The following is a 21,345-nucleotide window of genomic DNA, read 5'->3' on the forward strand; positions in this document are numbered from 1 at the left end:
CATAAGTTTGGGATTTGAGAATGACATGAGTGAGTGCTCAGCAGAAAAGTAGTCTTTAGAATAACCTTGGTCCTGATGGAGTGGGTGCCCATGTGGGAGTGAACATCTGAAGGAGGCTCCTTGGCGGGGTCTGGGAAGCTGTCTCAGGTGGGCTCCTGCTGCAGGGGCTCAAGTTCATCCCAGTGGTCCCTGGGGATTCAGGCTGTGGGCTTCGCTTCTTCCCACCTCCTTCTCAAGGCTGGGATCAGCCACTCAGTTGCTGGGCCTTGTGGGGAACCCACCAGAGAACATGCGTAGCTCAGTCTACAGCTAAGGGTTCTATCAAACAGCCTCGCGTGGATAAATGATGATGACCAGGCTCAGTCAGGTCCTCCGGAAGGAGAACATTTCCTTGAACTCAGAAGTCTTTCCCTGGAAGGATTCTGAATCTCGTTCGGTCCACACGACCTGTTCCTTCGGCAGACACAGGAGAGTGCATTTTCCCGTCTCCTTCCAGGAACTGAATCGGGATTGGCCCTGAGGCTGGTGAATGGAGGTGACAGGTGTCAGGGCCGGGTGGAAGTCCTGTACCGAGGCTCCTGGGGCACCGTGTGTGATGACGGCTGGGACATCAACGACGCCGACGTGGTCTGCAGGCAGCTGGGCTGTGGCCGGGCCACATCGGCCCCAGGAAGTGCCCGTTATGGTCAGGGCTCAGGGTCGATCGTCCTGGATGACGTGGGCTGCTCGGGGCACGAGAGCTACCTGTGGAACTGCCCTCACAGTGGCTGGAACACACACAACTGTGGACACGGCGAGGACGCCAGTGTCGTCTGCTCAGGTTGGTCTCAAATAAGCTGGGTGTCCCTCTCTGGGGGTGTGGTTTCCTTCTGACACTCTGATCTCCTCTCAAGGCATTTTCTACATTTCTCGCTTCCTTAAATCACCTTGTCTCTCTGCTAAGAGTTAGTATGAGCTTTTTGACAAGCTGCCAGGTATGTAGCTGGTGAATTGGAGCAAAGAACCAAACTGAAAGTGACTTGAAGCCTTTTTTCTCCATGCCACAGTGCAAGGCAGAGGCAAAAGAGACTAGTTCTGTCACGAGGTCTCTGAATGGAGGTCATGACCTAGGAGTGCAGGTGGCTGAGGGTTTGGTTCCTGAGTCCTGGATGGTAGCCCCTCCAGGGAACTGGGATTCTCTGTATGGGCGCCATGTCTGTCATGTGCAGGGCTGTGGCCTCTGTGTGTCCTGCCAGGCACAGCTTTGTCATCACCTACGGTCAGGCCGGACCGATCACACATGGGATTTGGATCTGGACCTCAGTCTTGCTCCCTCAGTGCGCCCATAAATGCTGTGAGGCTTTTGACTGGTTTGGGTCCACTCGGTCTTCTAGACACAGAGCTGATGACCTTGACGTTGGAAATACATGATGTTGGGCTGCCTGGACCCTTTGGTCTGGCTGACTGTAGAGCAGTTCCACAGCAGTTTGAACTCTCACAACTTTGGGCACCACACGGCTGCCAGTTTTATCTGCTCAGCTTGGCTTCCAAGTCATTGAGCTTCTATTTTAGTGCGTGTTTTCCCAGAAAAGGGCTCTTTGTGCTGGGCTCCCCTCACTCTGAACTTCCCTGAAGGATGGGCAGTTTCCCTGAATGTATCACCCATATACCTTGGTCCCTGAATGTCTTGGGTCTGGTGTAGCACCTTCCTTAGTGGACCACCAGGGCAGAGATGGGTGAATACAGGTTGCAACAACAAATTCCCTAGAAACCATTTTTATTGTGGAGCCTGATGTATGAGTTTGAGGTTTGCTCTTCAGCTCTCCTGGACAACTCCCATGGTGCCCTTCTCACGCCCTGGAGGGTAGGGGCCAGGCACTCAGCATCTCTCTCTCAGGAACCTGATGGGTGTGTTTCAGCACATACTGGGTGCTGAGGCTGATCATGTTTCCTCTTTCTTGCAGGCGCAGAAATCAACTACACTACCCCAGGTGAGTCACTGCAGCCCAACCCAAGACTCCTCTCCAGAATTCTCCCCTCTCAGGTGTCCAGAAGGAGGAGAAGTGCAGCCTCCTCCTATGGAGTGCTTTCCACTGAGGACTCTGGAAGCTGTTTTAGTGATAAGCTGAGTCCCCCAAACTATGGCTGTTACTCACCTCTGGCTGGAGGGCCCCTCTGGTCTCCTGCCACCGCTTGCTGCCAGTGCTCGTTCAGAGACGCTGTGGGGGAAGAGGTTTGGTTTTCTCGTTGTTTCCAATGAAAATAACTCCTAGTCATTCCATAGAGAACTGTGACCATGCTAGAAACATGGCCAAGGAACACTCCTACAAACGTTTGTCTGTTAAAGAATGCTTCACGTTGAGAGCAATCCCTCAAATATCTTTATGATACAGAGAAAATATCTGGCGCTAATATGTTGGGAAGTGCTACATACTCCGACCCTTTCTGGCCAGCCACAGTGTAAATTGGAATAGTCAAGGCCCTGAGAAGTCCTGCAGCAAGGAAAAGGATTTATTTTCTCCATCAAACTGATGACCATGGAATTAAAAAATGATCCAGCAGTATCCTAAAATCACTTCATTTTCTTTCTTGATTGGTGGCACCCATCCACTCCAACCACTCAGAGTAACTATCATATTCTTCCACCTGACCGAGAGGGCATGGATTTCTTCTCCCCAGCCTTGGCTGCTGGTCCCCGAGCTGCAGTCATGGTGCTCACTCTCCAAAGAGTTTGCCTCTCCTGCCTTTCCTGGCACGTGGCATCGCCTGCAGCTGATGTCCCAGTCCCAGGAGGGCTGGGCCTCTCTTTAGGCTCCTCTTTACCCTTTAGTAGCTTGGCCAGCCTAAGATTCGGATCTCTGGTCAGTCCCTAGGCGAGGCTGCCCTCCTCCCCCGTGAAGACCCCACCCCTCCCCTTGGACACTAGACCCCGGTCAGTGCTGGCTGGCTGGAGCCTGCTTCATCTCTGAGCTCGGTGTGTAATCAGCAAGAGCTCCTGACTGGCTGCTCTTGAGCTGCTGCTGAACTCCCCCTCTGCCCCCCACCCCTGAGACCTTTCCTCTCCGTCCCCACCCTCCCCTCCTCACCACCTGGCTTCCTGAAGCAGCAGCAGCTTCCGGCTGCCCCTCCCCTCTGATCCATTCTCTGCAGTGCAGCTAGGGGCATCTTCACGAGTTGCCAAGGTCAGTCCCAGCCTTGGGGACTGATTCCTCAAGGCCTTCTGGTCACAGATCCTCACTGCTCAGGACAACCTCTAGGGCTCTGCACAATTCTCTCCTGTCATCTGGTTAGTTCCCGCCATCCCTCCTGTCCCTGCTGCGTGCACACTGAGGTTCCCCAAATGTGCCCGGTACACCTGGGTTCCTTCGCACACACTGTTCTCTCTGCCTGGAACACCATTTTTCCCTTTTTGCCTCGCCTCCCTGATTATCCACCCCCCTTTCCCTGCTCAGTCTGGGTCAGGAGCCAAAGCTCCAGGCTCCCACCTCCTCCTGGGCTTTGCTCCATCACAGGCCCAGCCCATGACGCTGGGATTTGCTCTTTTCCATCCTCTCCTCCAGGCTCTGTGGTCCCTGAGGGCAAGGCCTGTATCCAGCATTCACTGTGAACCCAGGGTTGGCACATTTCCAGGCACAGAGCCAGCAAGGATTCAACAGTTGTGTCAAGGGTACCAAGAAACTGATCATTATGTTTTCTTTTTGTCAACAGATCCTGTTTACAACCTCACCCGCCCAGCCAGTAAGTTCTGAGCTCCCTGACAAGTCCCCCTTCCCTTCTGCTCAGTGACAGTGACACTGGGGAGGGATGAGGAGAATGATGAGGAGATGTTTTCCCTAAGTACAGTCTCTGTGGAGGGGCACCCCACTGACCATCAGTGTTCAGTTTGGGTCTAGGCACCTCCTGGTGGGTTTCTGTCTTGGGAATTGTTAAAAAAACATCTCCCCCAGGTGACTGTGCAGCGTGCATTTTAGGTCATCAGTATTTCCATTTTATCCCAACAGCAAATTATTCCTGCGGAGGCTTCCTGTCTCAACCTTCAGGGAGCTTTTTCAGCCCATTCTACCCTGGGAACTATCCGAACAATGCCAAGTGTGTGTGGGACATTGAAGTTCAAAACAACTACCATGTGACTGTGGTCTTCAGAGACGTCCAGTAAGTGTGTGTGAGGGACCTTGCAGACACTTCAGAATGGGATAAATGGCACCTAGCACTTCAGGAGAGATGTTTGCCCCATTGACATTTCTTCTTATGGGTTCCATTTTCGACCGAGCACAGAGGTGGCACCAGGACCAGAGCCCTGGTTTCAAGTTGCACCTATGTCACTAATTTCCTGTGTGACCATGGGAAATCACTTAATTCACCTTAGCCTCAAGAGAGGAGAATAAAATAACTGCTTTCCTACCCTTGCTGGTTACCGGGAGGGCCACAAGAGAGAAATATATGAAAATACTTGGACAACGTTATCCAGTGGGAGGGATTATAGTTAGGAGTAATAATAATTATTATTATTACAATATTTATTATAATAGTAATAATATTCATTGTTAGGAGTAATAATAACAAGAATCCTATTAACAACCACACCCGTTTTTCTGAACCCTTTTCACTCTACCCCCTCCGTTTTTGGGGTGAGTTTCGGGCAGAGGAGGAGAAATCCCTGCAGCAGAGCTTAGGTTATCTGTTCCTCATCCAATGAAGAGTTGGAATCCTTGTTTTAAGTGGAGGAGCCTTCATCAGAACGACAGTGATACATGATTGGTTCAAGGAGGGGGGTGACCACAGCGAGTCACCAGTAGTTTCTAGAGTCCTGGGAAGGAGGTACCATAATTTCTTCTCTAACAGCCACCACTGAACAAAGCAGTTTTCTCTCTTGATTTCTGGTTGCAGTGGCCTTGGGAGTCTCTGCCTTGGAAATTTGTGTGGGGTTTTGTGAAAAGTACAATATTATTTTAATCTCTTCATCATTACAATTCCTACTGGATTTTGGGGACTGTATGAAATCCTTTAGAGGAAGGTTGACCGTGACTGGTTCTGAGTCAGCATCTTAATAACAATGACCATCATTTGTGACACTTTACGAAGCACTTTTCCATATATTACATTGTTTGAGCCTCACGACGGCTTTCTTCAGTATACATGGGTAGGGAGATTTCACTTAAGCTGAGATTTCAGCTTAAGAAACCTAAGCTGCAGAGAGGCTATTTGACTTGCCCAGTATTTTTTTGTTCAATTATTTGTTTCTATCACTATGAATTCATGGATTTTAAAAAATTCTATGGGAAACTGGGGTCTTTTTGATCAAAGAAAAAGTCTAAGGTAGGATGTGATCCTTTCTCACATGATGCAAAAGGCTGTCAGGAGAAGGGCTGTAGATCTCATATGTGTGACCCCAAAAGGCAGGACTAGAACCATGTATGGAGGTCATGGGAAGATGAATCTCCCCCCGATTTAAGAAAGTCTCACAACCTGGTGGTTACCAGTGGGGAGAGGGATTGGAGGAGGGACAGTACAGGGGTAGGGGAGTAAGAGGTAGAAACTATTATGTATAAAATAAGCTACAAGGATACATTGTATCAATACAACGCAGGGAATATAGCCAATATTTTATAATAACTATAAATGGAGTATAACCTTTAAACATTGTGAATCACTATACTGTACACCCGTAACTTGTATAATATTGTACATCAACTATACTTCAATAAAAAAGGAAATCTATTACTTTCAATTATTAATTTTGTCAGAGTTTCTGGCTTAGCGGTGTGATGCCTCTCACGGAGATCTGACCCCCTGCATCAAATCCTGGTTAAAAGTGAAGCCAGATCCCTGGTGGCTCAGTGGTTGAGAGTCCGCCTGCCGATGCAGGGGACACGGGTTCATGCCCCGGTCCGGGAAGACCCCACATGCCGCGGAGCGGCTGGGCCCGTGAGCCATGGCCGCTGAGCCTGCGCGTCCGGAGCCTGTGCTCCGCAACGGGAGAGGCCGCGACAGTGAGAGGCCCGTGTACCGCAAAAAAAAAAAAAAAAAAAAGTGAAACCAGAACTGTGCGTTGTGTCTCTGCAGGCTTGAAGGCGGCTGTAACTACGATTATATTGAAGTGTTTGACGGCCCTCACCACAGTTCCCCTCTGCTCGCCCGGGTTTGTGATGGGGCAAGGGACTCCTTCACCTCGTCATCCAACTTCATGTCCATTCGCTTCGTCAGCGATGGCAGCGTCAAGATGAGAGGGTTCCAGGCTGAATACTACTCCAGACTTTCCACTGGGAGCACAAGTAAGTCCCCGTCTGTCTGGGTGGGGCCCCTCGGAGTGACTTCTGCTGCTCAGCCATCCCATGGCTGTGAAATGAGAAATGATAGCCGTCTTTTCAGGTCACCAAGGCTCAATCTGGTGCAGAAAGAGGCCAAGAGCAGTGGGTCTTGGGACTCTGGCTCCCAGACATGGTCGATGGGTGGTGCGTTGGCCTTTCTGTGGTCAGCAGAGATGAAGTAGAAGGGCAAGGTGTTGCTTTCAACAGATGGTGAGATGTCAGTGTCAAGGGCAGAGGGGATCACCTGGCTTGAGGCCTTGTGGCCTTCCCAGAGTGTGGGACACTGTGACCTTATCCTGAGACCTAGCACATTCGGCTGCTGCCTGAAGATGGTCTGAGCTGGTCACTCAGCCGCGTCCAGCAGAGGCTGATGGCCACGGTTTGAGCTGTTAAGTGGACTGATGTACAGATTGGCCAGGGGCCAGGCAAGGTGAGGTACTGGCTCTCTTTGAGGTCAGGATTTTAAGCACCGACCTGCCCCTTAGCTAAAGGACCTATGTTTAGGTCCATAGCTAAGGATGTTGATTTTCTGACATCCCCGCAATTCAACCCGAGCGTTACTTTACTATATGGATAAGCGGCAACTTGGCAAAACATTTTGCTTGTTTCACACCCTGCCTTCACTTCTCCATCAGAGGAATCCTAGCCCCTGTGCCCTCAAGGGGTCTCATGAGAGTGAAACTGAGTTGGGCCCCAGGGCACCGGGCGTGGAGGTGAGCTGTGTCCGCACGCAGGCCATCTGCCAGCCATCTCAATCTCTGCTCCTTTCTGTGGGCTTGGGGGGGGCGCTGACACTGACCGCACTGTCTGCCCTTGGCCCCCAGAGCTGCTTTGCCTGCAGAATCACATGCGAGCCAGTGTGAGCGTGAGCTACCTCCAGTCCCTGGGCTACTCTGCCAGAAACCTTGTCATTCCCGGCTGGAACAGGAACTACTGGTGTCAGCCCCAGATGACTTCGAGCCAGGTGACCTTCACAGTTCCCTACTCTGGCTGTGGCACCATCCAGCAGGTAAGCCTGGAGCTTCTTCCTTTCCCTCCTGCTGGGCCAGCTTTCTTACAGTGCCCTGCGCTGTGCTTTTTGAATTCTGGGACCCAGAAAACATGATTATGATATAACCAGAACGTAATCGGGCTGAAGATATAAATCCATCCCTTGGTGCCATGACGTAGCTGCAGCCATGTCCAAATAGAAGGAAGGAAAGTCAGTGGGGAGTTTTTCCCACACTGTCCATCAGAGAGGGTGCCTGGCAGGCTGCTATCACTTCGGCAACAGCGATAGCAGCTCCCAGGGGCAGCTCCAGGTTCTAAAGGGCCTGGAGCTTATACAGGTTGGTGTTGGGGTGGGCAAGAGAGGCAGGTGCCTCATTCATGGAAAGAATGCAAGCATATCTTAGTTTTAGAAATCTTACAAAAACACATGGCTGTGCCAGTGCATTGCTGAGCCCCGGAAGAGCCTGTGCAGGCGGGCCCTGAAGCTTAAGCTTCATTAGCTTCACAGTAAATTGGCCTCCGCAGCTATCATTTGTTGAGCTGTCACCACCTGGGGCGACCAGTTGTCTTGGTTGGCCTGGAACTTTGCAGATTTTAGCATGGAGAAGTCTTATGTCTCAGGAAGCTCCTTAATCCTGTCCCCCTACAAGTGGCAGACGCTGAGATTAGTCTGTGTCCAACTCCCCCAAATCCCCAGCAAGATGATGCAAGTCTCCCCTCACTGTCATCCTACTTGAAAAACAGGGAGACTGGGCTTTGAGGGGTCAAGCAGGCTGCTTAAAGCTACTTAGCCAGGAAGCGGTAGGGCCAACGCCAGACTCTGAGAATCTCAAAAATGTGGCACTGAGTGAAAGAAGCCAGGCACCAAAGATTACCCACCCTGTGACGTCATTTCTATGAAATTTGTGTACATAGTAAGCCGACCTGGCGGGAGGGGACTGCCTGCAAAGGGGCAGGATGGAGCTGTTTGAATTAATGAGAGTGTTGAGTCTTTTACTGTCAAACCCCACCGAATGGTAAACTTAGAGTTGTTGCATTTAATTTTATGTAAATTCATTTTAAACTCTGCACTCTAAGTTCTGAATTTTTGGCTGACACCTAAGTAATCACTTCAAGATTTTGTCTGTCAGGGAGCAGACACTGTGCAAATACTTTTATTAGGTTTAGGACCGCAGTATAAATATACAGCACAAAAGGCTCAAATACGTACCATGTGTGTGACACACGCGATCAGAGGGTTTGCCCATCACCAAAGACATACCGTACCTTTGCCGCGTGCCAGGCTAGGTGCTATGAGCGTGCTGTTCATTATCTGGCAAGGTCATAAGGAACCGTGAGAGAAGGAGGGGACACTCGTTAAGCTAACCACATGGGCCTGTCGGCCACAGGTGGGTGCCCGCGCCCAAGGGTCTGCAGTTGCCACTGTGGCCCCCCAGCTCCCACTGGACAGTCCCTGCAGACACCAGATCTCCTTCTGATAGGAGCCGAGTAGGTCAGGGAGGCTTACACGCAGAGAAGGGCACAGATGAGTCACGCCCTGCAAACGTTCTAGTGGACCTGGCTTTTACATTTCGTGCTGTCAATCAGTCGTGTTGGATTCTGGTTTGTCCTGAGTTTAGTCAGGGGGTATCAGTCTACCAAAGGTGACCCAGCCCTCCCAGTTCCGGACATGCAGCCTGGAGCCTCTGACATCCGATCCATCCTATTTGTGTTCCTTCATCTCCAATAGGAGCTGCCAAATCCACGGGCCAGCCCTGGTCTTCCAACGTGGCTGGTCATGGGCAGCACAGGCTACATTCTGATTCCTCTGCTTATTTAAATACTTGTATCCCCTAGCAAACCGTGCCTCCAGGGCAGGCCAGTGTTTCATTCATCTTTGCAACTGCCAGTGGCCCTGGTGTGGAGCCTAAGCCTTTATAATCAGATTATTAAGGGCTAGTATGCGTGCCAGGCACTGAACGAAGAGTTCCACGAGACTTTCAAAATTCTCGAGACAACTTCTATTCCCATTTAATTGTGAGGAAACGGAAGCTTGCAGAGGTTAAGCCACTTGCCCAAGGCCACATGAACATGAACTGTGGAGCCGGCATTCAAAGGCAGGACGGCATGAACCGTAGCTGGTACTTTCTGCATCTCCTCCAGGTGCCCCGTTTAGTATGTGTCTGACAAACGTTGGATCATGTGTCTGAACAGGCAAGGTCTCCCCACCACAGGAGTGGGATGCCAGGCGGAAGGGGCCAAGTCTCTATGGGAAAGCCGTGGACATGTCTGCCAGACTCCCACTCCATCCCAAGTGCCTTGCACACTGAGCAGACGTCTAATAATGAATTTTAATTTAAAATCAGAACAGCTTCTGATGATCAAGAAATAAACCTGCACCCCACGTTCATTGTTTGGCATGCATTCAGAATCTAGCTTGACCATGGAAACCACAGGCAAATGTGGATTCAAGAACACTTTCATGGGACTGTACAGAGTTCAACTGAAGGCACCTCAGCTTGTCTTTGAAGGAGTAACAAAGTGGCAACATTTATATGGTTTCTTGCAATAACCATTGGCACTCCAATATAAAGCCCCCCCCCCCTTTTTAAAGAAAATATAAAGGCAGAAAACACAGTGTACTTCCCATGAAGGACTGGAAGGCATAGAGCCCTTCCTAGGCCCTTTGCCAGACCTGAGTCCAAAGTGCGGGCTCTGGCGCTCCCTGCAGGCCAGAGCCTCCCTCTGACGGGAGAAAAGGGAAACCCACGGTCAGAGAGTAGGCAAGGGTCCCAGGGTGGCAAGACCACTTTAGATAGTTTTTAAACTTTTCTCTTTTCACATGTCTTTCTGGAAAGGACAAACTCAGAGCTGAATTTTTCAGCTTCAGACATGAAGTGAAAGCCTCTCCAACACATGCTGCTCTAAAGAATAATTATATTTACGTTGTACAAGTGCTGGCTTCAGAAGGGAACTTGTCTAATCTCACAAATGGCCAGGAATGAACTTTTGCTCCTGACAGCGTATATGACTAACTTGCTATGACAAACTAGCTTTGTTTTTTTTTTTCGGTACACGGGCCTCTCACTGTTGTGGCCTCTCCTGTTGCGGAGCACAGTCTCCGGATGCGCAGGCTCAGCAGCCATGGCTCACGGGCCCAGCCGCTCCGCGGCATGTGGGATCTTCCCGGACCGGGACACGAACCCGTGTCCCCTGTATTGGCAGGCGGACTCTCAACAACTGAGCCACCAGGGAAGCCCCTATTTTTTTTTTTTAAAGAGTAAGGTTGTCTTACATTTTAGGGCTTCTATTTAGGCCACTATGGTGTTATTTTTATGCCTGTTCTTGCAGAAGCACCCACAGCTGGTGGGAACTCGTACCAGGCAAGGACAAGTTTGCTTACAACCATCACAGCATTTGGGAGGGAAGGAGTGCGCCACCCCCAGTCTCCACCTGGGGACGCTGCTCTTGTGCCCACCTCACCTGCGGCCAGATGATCATGACCATGGGGCTTCCAGGGGCGCTTGCTCACCTGTGTCCTCTTGGCCATTTGGGCTGGTTGCTCCTGGCACCATCCTTCTTTCATCACAAGTACTTCTGTTGGACTTCTGTCCCCTGGACCTTTCCTCCATTCCATGGATCTTTACGGATGTTATTGATGCTATAGTTAACACTACACCAAGCCCTGGGAAAAGAGAGATGCTTAGACACCACCCTTTCCTTGAAATGCTTACAGACCACCAGGTGTGAGACTCTTGTCTCTGGAAAGGTCACTCTTATGAGACGGTAGGCACATCAAACAGCATGAGAGACCAACATTCTTATGAATTTGCTGCTTCATGAAAGGCACAGCAGGAAATGGTCCTGTGGTTTGGGGAGTGGAGAAGCAAAGCGTGACAGGAAGCGCTCCAGCATTGCCATGGCCCCCACTCCAACCCCCCCCCACACACCACCACCTCGTGGTCCATACGAGCCTCTGGGGAATTTCCTGCCCCAGAGGTCAGAGACCTGCCGCAGCCATAACTCTGGATCTCTGTTGCTTCGGGCTCCGGCAGCTTCAGACACCAAACTGCAATAACTACTGACCCATCCAAACAGCACAGTGAAAACGAATCCCACTAGCCCCTCCCACGACTGCCTCCCCTGATTTCTCCCAGCAAGAGTGAGAGTGAAATAGAACAAGCCAGAAGGGCCCTGAGCCATGGAGACCAAACTCAGCTTAGTCATACAGCAGGGGTAGGGAGTCATCCAGACACCCCCATCTTTCCATAAGCAGCAGCTCCTGGGAAGCACCAACACACTGTGGTCCCCGTCACGTGGCAGAGGAAAGGGGACGTGTGAAAGGAGGGAGTCTTGCTGGTGAAGTGTATCCATCCCAGGGAATGGTAGCCATGGTGATAGGCATGATGTGCCGTCTCTGTGTGGTTCTGGGAGGGTTTTGAAATCTTGCAGCATCTCTTCAGTCTCATTCTCACCCAAAGCAGCAACGAGATTCCCTTAGTGGGTGACGTTTGCCTGACTCTGCTCGCCTGCCTGTCTCCCCAGGTGGATAATGATACCATCACCTACTCCAACTTCCTCAAAGCAGCTGTTTCGAGTGGCATTATCAGCAGGAGGAAAGACCTCCACATTCACATCAGCTGCAAAATGCTCCAGAACACCTGGGTTAACACGATGTACATTGTTAATGACACCCTCGAGGTCAAGAACATACAATACAGCAATTTTGACGTGAACATTTCCTTTTATACATCCTCTTCATTCTTATATCCCGTGACCAGCAGCCCATACTATGTGGACCTGAATCAGGATTTGTACCTTCAGGCTGAAATCCTCCATTCTAACGCCTCCCTGGCCTTATTTGTGGACACCTGTGTGGCGTCACCATCTCCCAATGACTTTACATCTTTGACTTATGATCTCATCCGGAGCGGGTAAGGAGTGTCTTCATGGGGTGGACTTCAGCCTCTACCTGATAACTCACACACAGCCAGCCCAGAGCTCAAGGAAGGCAGATTGGGCTCCCAGTAGCTCCAGCTTAACCAGCCAGGCTGTCATCTCTGGGCATCTGGAGAACTGAGTGGCCATCAAGCAGGTTAACTATAAAGTAAAATTAGACCGAGTGACTAAACTCCAGGCAAGCCTTAATATTAAAAAGACATGCCTGTAGTGGGAAAACACTGATTTTGAAGCAGATGGAGGTTGGGATGCCAGCTCTGCCCCGTCCCAGCTGCATCGCTCTGGACAGGCAATAGCGTCTCTCTGCGCCAGTTTCTGCAGCCATCAAATGCGCGTAGTGAAGCCCATACATATCACAGCCTGTTGGAAGGATTAAACAAGAAGGAGGAGGTGGGGTGCCGCACAAAGAGCATGCCCAGCAGGTGGTCCACAAGGAAGGCTGTGAAGGCAGCAGGCGGTCCCCTGACCGCCACCCTCTGAAGAGGATGCCCAGCCCACGGGGTGGGTGGCGTGAGGAGGGCAGCGCCTTGCTGAGGGCTGACGGTGACTCCTCTCCTTCTCCAGGTGTGTGAAGGATGAAACCTACCGATCCTACCGCCAGCCCTCGCCCAACGTCCTCCGCTTCAAGTTCAGTTCCTTCCACTTCCTGAGCCGCTTCCCCTCCGTGTACCTGCAATGCAAGATGGTCGTGTGCAGGGCGTACGACGCCTCGTCCCGCTGCAGCAGAGGCTGCATCGTGAGGGCCAAGAGGGACGTGGGCTCCTACCAGGAGAAGGTGGATGTCGCCCTGGGACCCATCCAGCTGCAGGTCCCGCATGCTGAGAAGAGGAGCCTGGGTAGGTGGCCATCTCCCCACCCCGCCATCTGCCGGGGCCCAGGCCCATGAACCGTGGGGACTTGGGATGCTTCCGTGGGTGTCCCGTTTCCCCTCGAATAGGGCTCCTGTGCTACCCTGGGCGATATGAAGTGGAGCTAGACCTGGTTCTCACCTTCTTCCAAGAGCTTCTGGTCTCTGGGGGATGCGCATGTAGGGTGTGGTCAAGACAGTTCTCATGTGGGACACAGAACACCTGACGGTTTTACCCTCTGGGTTCTGAATACCCAACCTCACACTCCTCTTCTGTAAAACAAAAACGTTAATACTTACCTCTTAGGACTGTTGAGGGCGTTACACAAAACACTGTTAGTTACACTGCTCTGGCCCCTGCCTGGTGTAAGTCACTGGCTGCAAAGAACGGTGATTTTGTTACTATCGTTACTGTCACCAATGTTAACAGTAATCATCACATTATTACTTATAATGATGGTGACAAACTGTAGCCCTGGAGAAGCACAGTCAGGGTCTGGGCAGGGCCGTGTGGGTCCAGGCAGGACTGGTTTATTCTCACGGCTCCCAGGGGTTGATCCTGGAAAAGCCATTTCATTTTCCCCATCTAGAACGGGGAGCAGATTTCCCACTGTGCTGTTCTGCTGTGCACGTGGGTGAGGAAATGTTTGCCGAGGGATTCCCATGATTTCTGGTCCAGACCGGGCCAGGTCGACAAATGTGGTGGCGGCATTGGTGACAGGAGCAGATGCGGAGCAGCACTGGTCACAAACCCTCCCGCAGTCACAGGGCTTCACCCCACAGAGGATCTCTGACAGCTCGCCCCCCTCCAGGCCCAGATTCAGGCCCTTCCCCGGAAGTCTGGCTGCTCCCAGGGTCTTTCCTCCCATGTGCAACATTCCAGGCATCTTTGGAAGCCCTATTATGTGCCAGGAGACAGAGAACTAAATACATCAAAATCCTTGCCCGGAGGAGCTTCCATTCCAGCGGGAGGGGACACAGTGCGGCCATAAGTCACCTGCATGGTACCCACCACGGGGGCTGGAGCTACAAGAGAGAAGGAAGGCAGGGCAGGGGGAGGGGCAAAGGCGGCCGATGATGACACTGCTCACGTCTCTCCTTTCCCTTCTCTTCCCACCGACACTGTGGTAGCTTAAGGCCGGTGTCCCTCTTGCTGGGACCTTTGTGCCCATTTCCCAAATGGGCTCAAATGCCCCAACTCACTCTCCTCCCATCCATCGGTAGCCTTCAGCCAGATATCTTATGCCAAAGCCCAGCTCTGACTTCCTGTTCACACACCTTCTTTGCTCCAGTTGGCCAACAAGACACTGTGAAATCTGCCAGGGCTGACACTCAGCTGCTCTTTGGGGTCTGACCTCAGTTTCCTGAAAGGCACTCTTTTCTCCCTTCTCTTCCCCACCCACCAAACAGTTCTGATTGCCATCACCCTGCCCGGGGACCCCCGTCCTTACAGCTCTCCCCTCTCCTTCCCAGACCGGCCAGAGGTTGACCTGGAAGAGGAGGCCAGCGCCCAGGGGAGCTACCACAGTGCCACCATCTTTGCTGGGGTCTTCCTGGTCGTGCTCTTGGCTGTAGCAGCCTTCACACTGGGGAGAAGCACCCGTGCTGCCCATGGCCAGCGTCTGAGCTCTAGGATGTGAAGCAGGAGGACACGCGCGGTGCTCAGACACAGGCCCCCATGCCCTGGAGCCCGTAAGAGGAGGGAAGAAACCAGCGTCCAGAGCTTGGCACACAGAGCACCCAACTCTGGCCCAGGTGCACAGTGGTGGGTGGTGGAGGAGGGGGTGAGAAAGATGGGAGCGGGTTTTCCCAGAAACGCAGACTTGGTGCTGGGACAAAATGTCAGGCAAGCAGGTGCTGGAACCTAAAATCCCACGTGAGGCAGTGAGCCACACACTAGAAGCAGCAGCGCTTGTTCTAGATAGAATTTCTTTTCTGACTCTTTATGAACCAGCTTCTTTGGCCTGTGGTGTATATATTAGCCTTTTCTTATCATAGGACAAGCCAAATAAAGAAATTTTCAAAGCAAGTGTCGGTTTGGTCACTGTTTCCAGTGTCACATCTAAGCACTGATCCCTTCATGTGAGGTAGACAGGTAATGTGGGCTCCCACAAGGAGTGAGATAGGCCACGGGGCCCTGCCCTGTCATGCCCCTGAGGCAGAGGAGAGTGTGGAGTGAGCAGTGGACAGATGGGGGTGAGACAGCTTCACCGCATCCTCCACACACAGCCCCTGGGGGTCTTCACGGGCAAGGCGGCTGTGATGGGCAGACAGCCATGCCCACATCGACCTGCTTCCCCTCCCTGGACCCATTACAGCCTCTGTACGCAGGGCATGGGAGGCAAAGTTGGGCACATTCTCTTCTTGTACGTGTCCTCGATGGAGCAGGTAGTTGTAGGAGGGCTAAGGTTGGCCCGAGGGTCCTGGGGTGGTGTCGAGCTTGGGGTGTGGGCTGAGAGGGTGAAATGTCAGGAGCTCATGGGGGAAACAGGACAGAAAACTCTCGACAGAGACCTGCAATGACCCTTGACATGTCGGCTCCCTCCCACATGGCCTCCCGTGAAGTGTGAAGTGTGGAGTAGACTTGGTGGAGGGTCAGGAAGTACAGGAAGTTGGAGCCTTTAACATCTGTGTGAAAGCATCTCCCGCTAGGTTGACAGGGGACCTGCTTGACACTGCTGCATGCGGTTGGCCATCTGACCACTAAAACCTCTGTCCCCTGTCCTTTGGCCACTGGAGCCTCATTTATATCACCCTGGTTTGGGAGGGGACCACTCACCCTTATTTTCCTGGGACCTTCTTGGTTTGACACTGCTGCTCCTTGTCCTGAGAATCCCCTCTGTTCCCTGACTAACCAGGAGGGTTGGTCAACCTAAACTTTGGGCAGCAGGGCTAGCGGGGAGCTGGGGTCTAGGTTCCCATGACAACCACGCCATGTAGCCGACAGGATGGAGAAGCAGGCAGGAGACCAGGCCAAAGTGCAGCAGCCAAGGTGGCTGCTACCTGCCTTGATCCCCCGGACACAGGATTTGGGAGACTGCCCGTTAGCTCAGGTTAGTGTCTGGTCTTTTTTTTTTTTCTTTTCTGGTCTCTAGGGGCCAAGACCAGATGGGTGAGAAGACCTCAGGTTTTACTCAAGACTGGATCAAGACCCTGAGTTACAAAAGCATATGGGCCTTCATGATGTGTGTGTGTGTGTGTGTGTGTGTGTGCACGCACGCGCACACCTGGGGTGGACTGGGTAACGTCTTCCAGCACCATGTGAGGAGCTAGGTCAGCACCACTCATGGTCACTCTCTAGCGTGTGAGCACAGTGACATCTCTGCCTGCAGGAGAAGTGGAAAAGGGAAAGTGTCTAGTGGGGAAGGGTCCCTGGTGGCTGGAGTCACAGGACCCCATTCTAACAGGATGTCCGTTTCAGGAAGAGATTCCTTGAAGGGAGGCTAGTCCTGCTTTGACTTCTCTGTGGAGGGAGGGTCTAGCTCAGAGAGAGAAGAAGCCATTTGGGTGTTGTCTGCCCTTTTCAGGAGGACCAGCTGGAAACTGCAAACGGGCTGCCTCTGCAAAGCCGCGGGCACGGAGCCCACCCTGGGGCTGCACTTTGCGGGAACGGAGAGCAGTCAGATGAGGCCCAGGGCTTTTCCTTGGACTTGTTCTCAGTTTGTAACTGCATCTGTAATGTGCCTGACTCTTTTCTCTAACACAGGGAAGCAGATTGACGTCAACCCTGGAGACAAAGGCTGCTGAACTGGAATTAGGTTTGGCTTGTAGTGGTTGGGGGGCAAAAGCTTATCGTTACCCTCTTCGGGTTTTATGCGGCAGGGCTGCGGCTTCAGTTGACAGAAGACAACTCAACAGGAGGAAAGCATACAAGTTTATTTAATGCAAGTTTTACATGACATGGGGAGAGACTTCATAAGAAATGAAAACCTCCCAAATTGGGAAACCTACTTGCTTTTATATGTGTTTCAACAAAGAGAAACAATGGTGGAAAACTAATTACACTATGTGAGGAAGACAAGATAATTAGAATTATTTTATCAAGGTCTCTGTGTATAGAATTCTCTGGACTCAACTTTATGTCCTGATGATAAGAATGTTATTTCTGGGGCTTCCCTGGTGGCGCAGTGGTTGAGAGTCCGCCTGCCCATGCAGGGGACACGGGTTCGTGTCCTGGTCCGGGAAGATCCCACATGCCGCGGAGCGGCTGGGCCCGTGAGCCATGGCCGCTGAGCCTTCGCGTCCGGAGCCTGTGCTCCGCAACGGGAGAGGCCACAACAGTGAGAGGCCCGCGTACCGCAAAAAAAAAAAAAAAAAAAAAAAAGAATGTTATTTCCTTCTGGCATAAGGAGTATGCATTTCAGTGGCAACTTGTCTCCTGTTTTTAAGAAAATGAGGGCTTCCCTGGTGGCGCAGTGGTTGGGAGTCCGCCTGCCGATGCAGGGGACACGGGTTCGTGCCCCGGTCCGGGAGGATCCCACATGCCGCGGAGCGGCTGGGCCCGTGAGCCATGGCCGCTGAGCCTGCGCGTCCAGAACCTGTGCTCCGCAACGGGAGAGGCCACAACAGTGAGAGGCCCGCGTACCACAAAAAAAAAAAAAAAAAAAAAAAAAAAAAAAAGAAAATGAAAGAAGGTCAGAGTGCGCTGAGTGTGTTGTTGTTTTGGATTTGTCTTTTTTCAAGTGTCTTTAAGTCAAAACAGTCAATATGCCATATCAGCATGCTTTCTGGTGGCAAGTTCTGAATTCCTTCAGGGTAAACATGAAAACAGGTTCAAGATTTTAAATAGGCTCAATTGTTTTAAAGCTAAGTCATTTCAAACTTTAGAGTCACTCAGGAGCCTCTCTGGTTGAGCTGGTACAGGGCAGTGAGCTACAGTCCTCCCACTCCCAACTGTGATTCTTACAGAGTTGACTCACCAGTCATTGGAGAAATGTCCCTTTGCCTTTGGGTAAAAACCTCCCTGAAATTCAGCACATGACTATATGGATAACATAGGGAAAAATCAAAAGCTCACATGGGTTCAAATAGAAAAGTAATGTTTCTAAGATCTGGAAACACTGATGACACAAAAATGGGCAATAGGTTGAAGCTCAGGGTCAACTGAGAGCTAGGAGCCGCCATGGCCTCCACTGTCATGACCTGCTGGGAGGGCCAGGAGCTGGCCAACCACATGGGGACTGACGTGCATCCACCCACCCAACGACCACCAGCTAAGGGAGGCTGATGAAGATCTTCTGCTGGACCTGGGGCCCTGCTGTGGGAGATGGAAGGTGGACACAGTGCAGGCACTCCTGGATCTCTGACTAGATCTCCAACTAGATCTGCAGTATCTCTGCAGGAGATCCAGCTGGCCCAGGAAAGAGCTTTGGGGAGGTGACTGTGAAACCACTAGGACCAGGAGAGGAGAGTGTGGGGACGGAGAATGGGGAGAGGGCTGTGGGAGACACAGAGATCATGAAGATATCCCACTCCAAATGGACCTGCAAAACCAAAAGACAACACATTTATTGAAGGAAATGCTAAGCATGTTGGCCAAGGAAATCAACAATTGGCACAGAAGTTTACTCTGGATTAGTGTGTTTGGGGAGATTGTTTTTTGTTTTTTTTTGGTTTTTTTTGTTTTGTTTTTTTTTTTGCAGTATGCGGGCCTCTCACTGTTGTGGCCTCTCCCGTTGCGGAGCACAGGCTCCGGATGCGCAGGCCCAGCGGCCATGGCTCACGGGCCCAGCCGCTCCGCGGCATATGGGATCCTCCCAGACCGGGGCACGAACCCGTATCCCCTGCATCGGCAGGCGGACTCTCAACCACTGCGCCACCAGGGAGGCCCCTGTTTTTTGTTTTTTGTTTTGCCTCATGTGTCTAAATGACCAACTTTATTTGATCAGTGACAAGTTTCCTCAAAGGTATTCTAAAAGCCATTTGGCTCTTTTATGTTTTTTTTTTTTATAATTTTATTTATTTTTTTAAACAGCAGGTTCTTATTAGTTATCCATTTTATACATATTGGTGCATATATGTCAATCCCAATAAACTGGGAGATTGAGATTATTTTTAATGATGTGAAATTTACATAACATAAAATGAACCATTTCAAGGGTACTTCAGTGGAGTTTGGTATAATCACCGTGTTGTACAGCCACCAAGTCTATCTAGTTCCAACGCATTTTCATCAGCCCTAAATGAAGCCCACAACATAAATGGTCATCTCTTTTCCCCTCCATCCTGTTGGAAGACTGACACTACCTTGCAACCATCCATCTGCTTCTGTCTCTATGGATTTACCTCATCACTCCAGATTAATTTTTAAGAACACTCCTGCAAAGACTGTAATAGGAATCTTGAAGGAGATCAATGGTATCATTGAAGGCATAACTTCTGATATTTAAAAAATAATAATTTATTTTGAAATAATTTCAAAGCCATATGGGCAAGAATCTTCAACAAAATGTTAGTATATTGAATCCAACAGTGTATACACACAATCATGTGGGATTTCTTATGGGTACATAAGGCTGGTTGAACATGCAAAAGTCAATTATTGTAATCCAGCACATCAATAGGGTGAAAAAGAAAAACCACATGATCGTAACAATATATGCATGAAAACATTTGACAAAATTCAACTCATTCATCATCAATATTCAGGGTAAAATAGGAATAGAGGGAAATTTCCTCAACTTCATAAAGAATATGCATAAAAACCCCATAGCAGGCATCATACCTACTGTTGAGAAATTCAAATCTTCCCATGAATATCTGGTATAGGGCAAGTATATTCCCTCTCACCACTCCTTTTCAACATCATACTGGAAAGTTTTGCTTCCAGTATGCAATAAGGCAAAGAAAGTAAGTAAAAAGTATTCAGATTGGTAAGGAAGAGATAAACTTTGTTCACAGATGACATGATCATCTCTTAGAGAATATGAAAGAACTGTTAAGAAATAAAAAACCTCTTGGAAGTAATACATGATTATACCAAGGCTGCAGAATAAAAAGTTTAATATACAAAAGTCAATTGCTTGCCTATATATTAGCAATGAACAAACAAAATTTGAAGTAAAAAACACAATATAATTTACATTAGCACCCCAAAAGTGAAATGCTTAGGTTTTAATCAAACAAAATTTTTACGTGATCTACATGAGAAAAACTACAAAACTCTTTTGAATTAAATCAAAGGACAGCTAAGTGAATGGAGAGATAATCCATGTTCATGGGCAGGAAGACTCGATACTGTCAAGATTTTAGTTCTTCCCAAATTTATCTATAAATTCAATGCAATCCCATTCAAAATCCCAGCAAGTTATTTTGTAGGTATGGACAAGCTGACTGAAAACTTTATATGTGGAGGCAAATGACACAAAATAGACAAAAAAATATTGAAGGAGAAGAACAAAATTGGAAGACTGACACTATCTGACTTCAAAATTTCTATAATGCTACAGTTATCAAGGCAGCATGAACAACTCATACAGCTTAATATTTTAAAAAAAGCTCAATCAAAAAATGGGCAGAAGACCGAAATTTCTCCAAAGAAGACACACAGATGGCCAACAGGCACATGAAAAGATAATCAATATCACTAATTATTAGAGAAATGCAAATCAAAACCACAATGAGGTATCACCTCACACCAGTCAGAATGGCCATAGTTTAAAAGCCTACAAATAGCAAATGCTGGAGAGGGTGTGGAGAAAAGGGAACCCGCCTACACTGTTGGTGGGAATGTAAATTGGTGCTGCCACTATGGAGACCTGAATGGAAGTTACTTAAAAACCAAAAATAGTGTTAACATATGATCCAGAAATCCCACTCCTAGGAATAAATCTGGAGAAAACTCTAATTCAAAAAGATACATGCACCCCAATGTTCATAGCAGCACTGTTTACAATAGCCAAGACATGGAAGCAACCTAAATGCCCATTGACTGATGAATGGATAAAGAAGATGTGGTATATATATATATATATATATATATATATATATATATATATATACACATACAATGGAATACTACTCAGCCATAAAAAAGAATGAAATAGTGTCATTTGCAGTAATGTGGATGGACCCAGAGATTATCACATTAAGTGAAGTAAGTCAGACAGAGAAAGACAAATATCATATGATATCACTTATATGTGGAATCTAATCATGTATCTTGGTATTTACACAAAAGAATTGAAAACTTATGTTCACACAAAAATCTGCACTTGAATGTTATGCAGCTTTATTAATAATTGTCAAAACTCAGAAGCAGCCAAGACGTCCTTTGGTAGGTGA

General features: G+C 49.6%; 1 protein-coding gene across 1 annotated transcript; it reads left to right on the plus strand.

Moving 5' to 3' along the window:
- Positions 1-25: 25 nt before the first annotated feature.
- On the plus strand, positions 26-15,081 carry LOC309816383 (scavenger receptor cysteine-rich domain-containing protein DMBT1-like; the record flags this gene model as incomplete). Its single annotated transcript, XM_082643818.1, has 10 exons — positions 26-29; positions 497-820; positions 1,944-1,970; positions 3,688-3,717; positions 3,981-4,131; positions 6,043-6,251; positions 7,112-7,296; positions 11,802-12,190; positions 12,780-13,051; positions 14,536-15,081. The coding sequence occupies 10 exons, from the start codon at positions 26-28 to the stop codon at positions 14,700-14,702; spliced, it is 1,758 nt and encodes a 585-aa protein (XP_082499944.1). The 3' UTR covers positions 14,703-15,081.
- Positions 15,082-21,345: the final 6,264 nt, after the last annotated feature.

Source organism: Mesoplodon mirus, assembly GCF_964341445.2.
Source record: "Mesoplodon mirus genome assembly, chromosome: 2".
Taxonomy (NCBI): domain Eukaryota; kingdom Metazoa; phylum Chordata; class Mammalia; order Artiodactyla; family Ziphiidae; genus Mesoplodon; species Mesoplodon mirus.